The 9,805-nt window shown below is 55.0% G+C and overlaps 2 protein-coding genes across 3 annotated transcripts in view; one reads left to right on the plus strand and one right to left on the minus strand.

Moving 5' to 3' along the window:
* Window positions 1–898: 898 nt before the first annotated feature.
* On the minus strand, window positions 899–8,467 carry PRAM1 (PML-RARA regulated adaptor molecule 1). 2 transcript variants are annotated; one of them, XM_041465299.1, is made up of 10 exons: window positions 8,365–8,467; window positions 6,053–6,734; window positions 4,491–4,563; window positions 3,999–4,111; window positions 3,641–3,695; window positions 3,269–3,362; window positions 2,830–2,992; window positions 2,243–2,276; window positions 1,634–1,668; window positions 899–1,178 (listed from the first exon to the last, which is right to left on the minus strand). In XM_041465299.1, the coding sequence occupies exons 1-10, from the start codon at window positions 8,365–8,367 to the stop codon at window positions 1,174–1,176; spliced, it is 1,257 nt and encodes a 418-aa protein (XP_041321233.1). In that variant the 5' UTR covers window positions 8,368–8,467; the 3' UTR covers window positions 899–1,173. The 2 variants fall into 2 exon arrangements, with proteins under 2 accessions (XP_041321233.1, XP_041321232.1); XM_041465298.1 differs by having other exon boundaries at window positions 899–1,259.
* A 219-nt stretch (window positions 8,468–8,686) lies between these two features.
* The window catches only part of POLE4 (DNA polymerase epsilon 4, accessory subunit), a 3,951-nt gene continuing 2,832 nt past the window's right edge, over window positions 8,687–9,805 (plus strand). The window contains exon 1 of the mRNA XM_041465289.1: window positions 8,687–8,755. Within this exon, the coding sequence (XP_041321223.1) occupies window positions 8,687–8,755 (69 nt within the window). The remainder of the gene's footprint in view (window positions 8,756–9,805) is intronic.

The following is a 9,805-nucleotide window of genomic DNA, read 5'->3' on the forward strand; positions in this document are numbered from 1 at the left end:
TCGTCCTCAGCCGCCCAGATGATGCCCCTGGGAGCAGCTCCCAGCCCCACTCATGGCCACGGGCCCCGCGGCGCCAGTGGACCCCTGCTCTGTGCCAGGAGCTGAGTGTGCTGGTGGTTAATCCCCAGAACCAAAAGCTTCAGGGATACTTGGGAGCCTTTCCCATAATGGAAAGTGACGTCTTTGACTGGTTAATCTGGGCTTGGCATCCCGCCGTGAGGTGCTGAACCCTCCCAGTTTAACCCTGCAGCCCCTGGGATGGGGGCCAGTGTGCAGGCTGAGAGCAGGGACTCAGCCCCAGAACTTCTCACTGTTCCTGACCCAAAAGCATCCACTAAAAGGTGGATCCTGCCACCAGATCTGGATCCTGCACTAGATTTGTGCTCCCCACTGGCTGTGAGTGCACCCCAATCCTGCCCCCAACTGTGAGGGCTTCATGAGGGCAGGGTCTGCAAAGGGAAACTTTCTCAGTGAATGAAGAACTTTCCATGGCATCTGCAGACACAGCCCGAGGCACCAACAGGTGATGCTGAACGTTCCCACACAAATATCTGCCCCAACGGAACCAGCCTCTTGCCAGCTCTCCAGGGAAGCTGCCCCAAGGCCATGAGATGCTGCTGGAGCACCTAGTCCATAATTAATTTAGATATTTTAGAGTATTTCTCTGTCCAGTTTGCCTCTGGTTCAGGACAGGAGTGCCACTGGGGCCAGAGTGTGGTGCAGAACAAAAGGGCAGGGGGTCCCAGGCTGAAGATGCTCTGGAAATGGGAAAATATTAAAACCTTTATGAGCCTGATTTTATCCCTCTCTCCCCACCCCACCCCCCAAAAAAAAAAAAAAAAAAAAAAAAAAAAAAAAAAAAAAAAAAAAAAAGGGCCATAAAACCCTCTTGAACCATTGCTGTATTTTACACAGACAAAACAGAGCTACAGTGATGGTGTGACTTGAGGATCTGGGGCCCCCTGCCCCACGGGACAGGATCTGTGCAGCACCACATGCTGAGCAGCCATGCTACTGTTCTCTTCTGGCAGGAACAAGGTGGTTCTGCAGCCTGTCTCAGAGGAAGCAGAGCTCCTTCACAAAAGGAGCCTGGTGTCTGGTGCTGTTCGTGTTTCAGCCCTTGGGAAGGTCTCTGTGGTGCTCTCTTGTGCCTTTGGCCTCAGCACGGTTGGCTCAGCCTGCCAGAATTAGGTAAAGTGTGTACTTGTGAGCAGAGCTGAAATACAGTTGTCTCTATTCAGCTCTATCTTCAGAGCCACCTGCCAGCCAGGGATGGAGTTTGCATGTCAGGAGAAAGCAGCTGCTTGGGAAAGGGAAGTCTGAGTTGTCTGGGGGATCAGGGACACCTCAAAGGACATTGAAGGCGCCCCGGGCCTGGCAGCAAGTGGAGGGAGCAACCTGAGAACAGGGTGCAGAGAAGTCCAAATAACTGGAAACAGAGGAACACAAAGACTTTTAGGGAACTGTGAGTAAGTAAAGGATACCTCAGGGAGAGGAAGAGAAATTACACAGAGGGAAGAGAGAGAGGGAAGGCAGCAAAACAGCAAAGGGTCAGGAGGAGGGGAATCCTGGTGCTTGGTGTGGTGGTGACTGTGGCCAGTGAAGGAGTATGGCAGCAGTTCTGTGCACCTACCATAAATCTCAACGTCATCATAGATGTCAGTGTCCCTGCAAGGACAAAGATGGGGTGCTGTGGGCAGTGTGGTGTCTCATGTTCCACCACCTGCCAACCCCAAGGCAAGGGCCAGCTCCTGCTGCCGTGTTTGTCTCAGCTCCTCCTGACCTGTCCTTGGACTCTGGTGTCCACCTGCAGCCCTGTTTGACCCTCCCAGTGCTGTGCTCCCCCTGCATGGCTGGGACCATCTGGAGTGGGGTTAAGATTACTCTGGCCCCTCTCAGGATGTGGCCTCATCCCAGGCTACCAGGAGCTCCAGACCTGGCTCTGCAGAGGGGCTGCACCCTCACCCTGTCCCAGCAGCAGCCTCTGAGCAGTGTCTGGGCAGGTCCCTCACGAGGGACCACAGCCTGGGGAGTGCTTCCAGTGTCCCAGTGACAGAATCTCTCCTGACACCAGAAATGGCAGATTCCACCCCAGGGGAACCTGCTGGTGTTAGGCTTATGGTCACAGCCTGAGCTGGGTAGTTTTGAGTTGTCAGCCAGGACTAGTTTGGTACTGGCCACTCATGGAGCAGTTGTTGCAGCTCATGGAGTGGAGATGAAGGGGCTGGGAAAGGGTACTCACAGAGGCAGCATCACAGCCCGGGGCACGTAGCCATCTGCAACAGAGTGAAGAAAAACATGTCAGATTGTGCTGGGAACCAGGGCATGAGAGGGAATCACTCCAGCACCTGCCCCTGCTCAGGGTTTAGCAACACCTCACGTTCCCAGAAAGAGCTGGGACAAGGAGGAATCCAGCTCTGGGCAGCCCAGCTGGACCCTTAGGAGGAACCTGCTCTGGGCAGTATCAGGAAGGAGCCTGCCAGGCTGAATGGCAGCTGGCAGGGAAGAGCCTGATCCCTTCCCCTCTCCCTGAGGGATCTGCAGCCCATTCCACCTGGAGGCTTTGAGGACTGCAAAAGCTTTTGGCAGAGGGAAAGGACAAGCCCATCTCACAGCAGAAATGCTGCTGCTGAGTGGAAGGAAGAGCAGGACGTTTGTGCAGAGAAAAGTGGAACCTTCTTAGGATAGCACGGTACCTGTCAGATCTGTCTAACAGGTGGAGGAGATCTGTCAGGAGGTCTGTCAGGGAATGTTTGCACAAAGAAGCTTCTTCCCAAAACTGTGCTGTGCTCCCTGCTGTGGGCGAGCCCCATCCCCCTCCAGACTTACACCTCCTCTGGCTGTTCCGGCAGAGGATTTGCTCCTGATTTGTAAACTGAATGACATCAAGGATTTCTCCCGGTCTCAGTGGCAGGTTCTTTGCTCCACCTCTCTTCTCTGTTGCTGCAGGGTCGACCATCATCTGAGTCAGGACATGGATGCTGCCTTCGAACTGAAACACAAACAGCAGCACCCGTGGGGAGCTGAGTCAGGCAGGTCTGACCGCCCTCCCTCCTTGAAAAAAACAGATTCCTCTCTGGCCAAATGGTCTGTGGGACTGGTCTGATCTGGGGGAATGGGGCAGGTGTGACCTGGGGGAACAAGGCAGGGTGTGATCTGGGTATCATCGGTCCCTGTGGAGCACAGCTCCTTTCTACCATTGCACTGCACCCTTCCCAGAAGGGGAGAAGAAGCTCAAAGGGAAAAGTGATCACTCACTGCTGCTCACCTTGAATTTCTTCTGAAACCCCCTGTCCATCTTCTCTTCTTTCTTGCATGCCTTGAGTGTCATTGTCTTCATCTTCTGGGACACCTGGGATTCTCTGCAGCCAGTGAAAGCCATGGGAAGGTTCAGATGACCGCATCCCATGCTCTGCTCCCTCTCATCCCCTTCTCCCTGCTGGCTGCTCCCCATTGCATTTCCCTGTGCCAGCCCTGGGGCTGTGGAAGCTCTCAGGGCAAGGTGTACAGCTTGTGCTCTTCCCCACAGACCTTCCTATTGCAAGCCCAGCAGAGACCATTAAAGCAGCAGCTTTGTCAGAGCAGCAAGGACCCCTGGGCATCTTGGGACCCTTAGAAATAGTAAAAAAAGACCCATTACCTCTGTGTAGCTGCCAGCAAGGTAACCCTGTTAGAGGCTCGGCCAGCATTTCCACCTGTAAAACCAAACCCCAGGAGAGGCGCTGCCATGAGGCTGCTGTGAGGAGTAAACACTTGCCAAAACAGGATACAAAGAGCAGCAAGAGCTCTCTCCTCCTGGGACCAAACCCTGAGTTTGCCCCCAGGTGTGGGGGGACCAAGGTTTCCTGTGCCCATGTACAAGAGGAACGCACTGCCCTCCTGTGTGGGGGAGCAGCAGGCTTAGCACAGCCCTGCCGCTGCCCACGGCTCACTGGGGCCTCGCGGCTCTCGGAGCTGCAGTCTCACCCCAAACAGACCCAAGCCCCTCCTGTACTCACCTCCTCTGGGGCAGGGATACACTGGCAACTGGCACACAGGAGGCAGCAGAAGGCCTGGTCTTCTCCTGGCCAGCTCAACAGGCTCAACATCATCGTAGATGTCATCTTCACCCCTGTGGTGAGGCAGAGCACGGTTAGGAGGTGCTGCTGCAGTGACGGCGTTGGGGGCTGAGGGCAGAATCAGGCTGCCAGGAGGAGGGTGGGCTGGCCATGGACTGGCCCTGGCTCTGGGCCAGAGCTGGACAGCAGCTCCGTGCCCTGTGCCAGCAGCTCCTCACACAGCTGGATGTTGACAGGCAGCAGGGTGCAATGGCCACAGTGAGGTAACAACGTAGCCCCAAGGGATGGCCACACTTCACACTGTGGGAGCTGCTTCCACACCCTGTGCTCCAGCAGCAGGCAGGAAAACCCAAACATCCTCTTGCTGTCACATCTTGTGCCCTTCCCAGTGGCTTGGCACAGCCTGGAATAGCAGTGCTGCTCAGTCCTTACCCCATGCCTCCCGGAGCATCCTGCTGTGGGAACCGTGCAGGCACTGATGCAGCACAGCCTGGTTGAAGGTGACCTGTGACAAACAGCAGAACAGGAGGGAGCAGGGAGGGATTATTTCATATTTTCTCCTCAGCTCTATCAGACACCCTGAGGTCAGAGCCACTCTGGGCTGGATTTAGTGCAGGGGGAGGTGGGGAGATAAAACTGACTACACATCTTGATAGAGCAAGAAGTTTTTTACTCCATAGCCCATCCACGGATTTTCTTCCCGCACACTGGTGCACAGCTCATCAGATTCCTCACTGAGGACACTGAATACGTATTTTCCTGTTTGTATATTTCTAATGCCACTTTCTTCCCGGACAAATGATGGAAGGAGAGGGGAAGAGGCCAAAATAGGTGTCATGAATATGGAAAACCCCTAAATTTCAGATATGTACCAGAATCAGGGCAAGTCCTGGATATGTCCACGTGCTCAGGAGCATCACCAGTCACAACATACTGCTGCCCCTTTTAGGATTGCCAGCATGACCACACTCCTGCTAACATGCCCTTATTTGTACCACAAGCCCTGTCTCCAGCCTGGTCAACCAGACCAACAAAAAATGGGCACAAAGCCCTGAGTACAACATCAAATCTCTTCTGGTTTATGGTACCAAGTAATACACAATCAGATACTTGGCCCTAAACATCTTAAGATTGCCCTTAAAATTAACAAAAATTATCAAATCAAGGCAAGGTGTGATTCTAGATGTTGCAGCTTGCCTTAGGACCCACAAGACAAGTAAATACTTGTAGCCAGTCATGTGAGAATCCACCAGCACAACAGTGTGGCCAGCCCTGATAACACCTTTTAATTATAACATAGACCAGCTTCATTTTTCAGTTCTCTTAAGGAAAGGAAGGGAAGTCTACTCTCACGGTTAGAGAAACTGAGCAAGAAATGGTATTTGAAACAGCTTTCATCACCTGTAGTGTGGATTAGCAGAACAGCAACTGTGAGAAACCACCACAGCAGCGTGGCTCTGGAAGGCCACTGTGGAGCGTGGTGGGGCAGTGTCTGACTGGCACCTCCCCTCCTGCTCATGCCCATCGCCCCCAGGCCTGCCCCCGGGCACCTTTGGGAAGAGTCTGGCCCCATTTTCTCCCTGTTAGGTAGCTGTGGGCAGTGAGGTCTCCCCTTCTTCCCTCTCCTCCCAGCTGAACAAGCCTGGGTCTCAGCCCTTCTTTCTCCATGTGCTCCAGTCCCCGGCCATCTTGGGCTCACTCCAATTTGGCAACATCTCTCATGTTACTTACTCCAACCTTACTTCCTACAAACACTCCAGAGATGGAAACCTGTGCCCAGCCAGGGACAGGGCACTTTGTTTTTTCACCTGCCCTCCTTCTCTCTCATTCTCATCCTCATGCTGTAGCCTATAACAGCCCCTTTGGTAATACACCTCTCCATAAGCCTTCCCAGTATTTCCATCTCCCAAGAGCTGCAGGCTCTAACTGGGGAGATTTTCCTTACTGAATGAGCAGTGCCCTTTCCTGAGGGACTTTCCTGTGCCTGGCCATACCCAGCTGAGCACTCCTTGGTGGTTCTGTGGCAGGACAGATGGATGTCCCAGGATGTGCAGCTGCTCTGAACTTTGCCAAATCCACATCAGGAGGGCGCCGGGGCTTGCCTGGCTTCACTCCCAGTGCCCTGACATGTGGCAAAGGCTTCCTCCGGGGCACAGCTGGGTGCTCCATCCTTTGGGGGCTTCCCACCGCAAGCAGGGGGGATGCAGCAGCTGTGCCTTTGGCAAGAACCACTGGAGCCCCCTTGTCTTTGGCAGGTGGCCGTGTCTGCTGGGCTGGCTTCCTGTGGGGAGGGTCAGAGCTGGCTTCCACCTTCTTGTTCAACACATCTCCTGCTGGCTTTGCACGCACTGGGTGGAAGTTGGCACCTGGAGCCGTCCCCTTCTTCCGACACACCATTCGTGCCGGGGTCTCGCAGGTGGAATGAGGTGAATGCTGTCCCAAACTCTGACCTGTACTGTGAGGTGGAGAGGCCCTGCTGCAGTCCCTCCTGCTCCAGGGGGCCTCCTGAGGAGGATCCCCCTTGGAGGCCATGGCAGAGGTCTGTCCTGGCTCTGGTCCATGAGAGGCAGCAGGGTGACTCTCTGGCCAGCCACCCGCTTTGGGAGGCTCTTTCCTGTTCTGTTGGAACTTTGCCCGAAGGTGCCTCACCACGGCATCTCTCCCCTCCAGAGGCATCTGCAACCATTAAGAAAAACAGTTCCAGTTAAAACACCATGGAGGAAAATGAGTCAAAATTCACCCTGGGGAATGTGGTATTCCTTCAACATGGTCTCACACTAAGTCTTCTCCACAAAATGAGGTCTTTGCTCAAAAAGGTCCTGAATATATCTGAGTAAACAACATGGGGCTGCACCAAACTGGGACCAGGTTACCCCACCACGAGGGCATCCAGGAGACCTTTCATGGAGTCTTTTGGTCTGATCCACCCTCTGTACACTACCAAGGACCATCAGATCAGAGGGACTGGGTGGTAGTAGCAAAGCTCCTGAGGGCAGAATCTGAGATCCAGAGATTTCCCAGAGCTCAGATGGGAGCAACCTGCCTTGCCCTTGTCCTGTTTTCCATGATGAGTTGGTGGGGGAGACTGCACAGGGCCATTGGGTCCCTCCCTGGAGGAAAAGTGGGGATGACACTGCTGAGACTCATTCCACTAAAGCCTATGTGCAGAAAAAACAAGGCCAAGAGGCAGCAGACTGCCCTACTTTTATGACATGTGTCTTTCCTGTGTGGTTCACACTGTGCACACACAAACCAGGACACATCTGCTCCAGCACAGAGCTGCCTTTAACTTCCTTAGTGAGCAAAATTCACTTTTCTCTAGAGCCTCCAGAGAAACGCTGCCTGGAGGAGGCTGTGAACGGCTCTTGGAAGAAGACTGCCATGTTGGAGGTATGGCACAAAGCTACGGGATGGGGCTACATTTTTCCTAATCTTCTGAGATGGACCTTGTGAGAGGGGAGGGATCACCTTACCCTCCCCATCTTTCTCTCACCCCCTGTCTCCAGACCACAGTGTCCCTTTGCACCGCAGCTGGCTGCTTCACTGGAGCTGTATGCCTCGATTTTGGAGTTTTTATCCTTCTGGGATTTCAGCTTGGGTTTGTGATTGCATAATTTTTATTTTCGCAAGGGAAAGGCTGATATGGAGAGAAGCTGATGCAATATTTTTAGACATAGCTGATCAAATGTATATATACAGACTTACAAAAGTGCAAGTTCCCCAGGCAAACGCCCCAGTTTTCCTGGTAAACCCCCAAATGCAGCAGTTGTATAGCAGTGCTGAAGCAGCATGAATGTGCCATTTCCTGTACACCATCACTGGGCCTTTCACTCAAATTAGTGAAAAAAGCAATGTTTTCCAGATTCCCAAACATGCCGTTGGGATTTTTGATTTGGTGGTTTGTAATGATCAGTTTTGGGCCTGTTCCATGAGCTGGGACTTGCTCAGAGCCCTTGGATGTACAGCATTGCCATCACTGTGATCAGTTCCAGCTTTTCCAATCCATTTTGTGCTGGTGGAGGCTCTCCTGGACTCAGTGGGAGTGTGGCCTCCTCCTTTCACAGATGTTTATATTCAGCATAAGTTCACTCAGAAAATCTTCCTCCGAGCCCAGAAACTGGTCAGAGGTCTTTGAAGCTCCATCCAGCTCAGATGTACAGGAGGACTTTGGCTTTCAGGAGTAGTGAGGGTGTTGGCCACATCCAACCCCTCACAAGGACATCCCCAAAACCCTTCCAACCAGGACATGTGGCTCGCAGTGTCCTGTCCCCATGCCCACCATAGCCCAGGTCTGGTTCTTACTCACCATCTTCCATCAGTGGATGCTTTCCTGTGTGCTCACCTCCTTGCTGAAGACCACCCGAAGCATTCTGGACAAGCCCCTCTGAGGCACCCTCCCTTGAAACCAGCAGCTCTTTCTTAACAGCTGGTGAGGAGCTGTGTGCAATGCCAGGAAGTTGCTTTTGCCTGATGAGACCTGGTGAGACCGCACAAGGAGGAGGAGAAAGAGGAGGAGGAGCAGCTCTTGGTACACTGCTAGTTTGTCTCGGCAGCTGTTTGACACTTGCAGCCCACCAAGCCCTGCTGGCCCTAAGAGGAGAGCCCCAGTTTTGGGAACTGACTGCGGGATGCGAGGGGATGGGAGCAGGAGGGTGGGCAATGTCCTTGTCCAGTGGTGGCTCAGGATTCCTCTGCAGGTCAGGTCTCAAAGCTGCACAGGATTTGCAGGGCGGGGAGGTGCGGAGGGTGCACAGCTGAGCTCTGCAGGACCACAGAAAAGATGGGTGAGGACCTGTGGCTTCCTGGAATTAGTCTCTTCATGTGGGACATGAGCTTCACTGAAGAGCCTAATTCCTCTGGGAAGCAAGGGGGAGCTGTGCACGGCAGGGCGTTGTGTTGGGCCATCACAGTGTCTAACTGTCCTGGTGTCACTGTTTACTGCCTCTGAGGCAGGAATGGTCTGGCAGTCGAGTCAAGCCCTGGCTGGGGTGCTCTGGCCGGCTGGTTGGTGCTGGTGTCCCTGCTCCAGGATCCGCGCGTCCCTGCAGCCCTTTGGGACAGTGTCCCACCAGCAGTGCCCGAGGTGGCTCCTGCCTGCAGATGGTTTAAGGATAAGACAGAGTTTGAAAACATGGGCAAGGCTGGGGCAGGCACCTGACGGCCAAGGGAGGCGGTCCCGGGGGTCCTGTGGAGGGTGGTGGGTGCGCTGGGGGCATTGGAGGCTCCTCACCAGCTGGAGATGGGATGGAGAAGGGGTGCTGGGAGGTCCCACACTGGGCCCACGGGGCGCGGACTCTGGGGCACAGCGCGGGCAGACAGCAGTGGCGGCCACCCCCCACCCGCCCCGCTGCTCCTGCCGCTGCAAAGGCGAGGACACGTCCCTGTCTGTGCGGAGAGGGAGGCCCGAGAGCCGTGCCGGGGCACGGGGGTGGCAGGGAGGCACTGAGGGCCGTCTGTGGGGAGGAGCGGGATGGGGCTGAGGGGGCTGTGTTAGGGACACGGTGAAGGGGAGGATGAGGGGCCGTGTTCGGGATGGGATGAAGGGGAAGATGAGCCGCTGTGTCTGACGCCGGCCTGAAGGGGACGAGGAGGGGCCGTGCTCGGGGCCGTGCTCGGGGCCGTGCTCGGGGCCGTGCTCGGGGCCGTGCTCGGGGCCGTGCTCGGGGCCGTGCTCGGGGCCGCCAGCGCTGCGTGGCCCGGCCGAGGACGCAGCGAGGCCCCGCCGAGCTCGGCCCGGCCCCGCGGCC

Source organism: Pyrgilauda ruficollis, unplaced genomic scaffold, assembly GCF_017590135.1.
Source record: "Pyrgilauda ruficollis isolate IOZ18807 unplaced genomic scaffold, ASM1759013v1 scaffold188, whole genome shotgun sequence".
Classification (NCBI taxonomy): Eukaryota; Metazoa; Chordata; class Aves; order Passeriformes; family Passeridae; genus Pyrgilauda; species Pyrgilauda ruficollis.

Excerpts from the sequence above, each read along its gene's own strand:
- PRAM1 (XM_041465298.1), bottom strand. Across the intron at positions 4,564-6,052 it reads ACCAAGGAGTGCTCAGCTGG|GTCACCTTCAACCAGGCTGT; the intron begins GTATGGCCAGGC and ends TGTTTGTCACAG. Across the intron at positions 4,112-4,490 it reads GATGCTCCGGGAGGCATGGG|GGGTGAAGATGACATCTACG; the intron begins GTAAGGACTGAG and ends GCCTCACCACAG.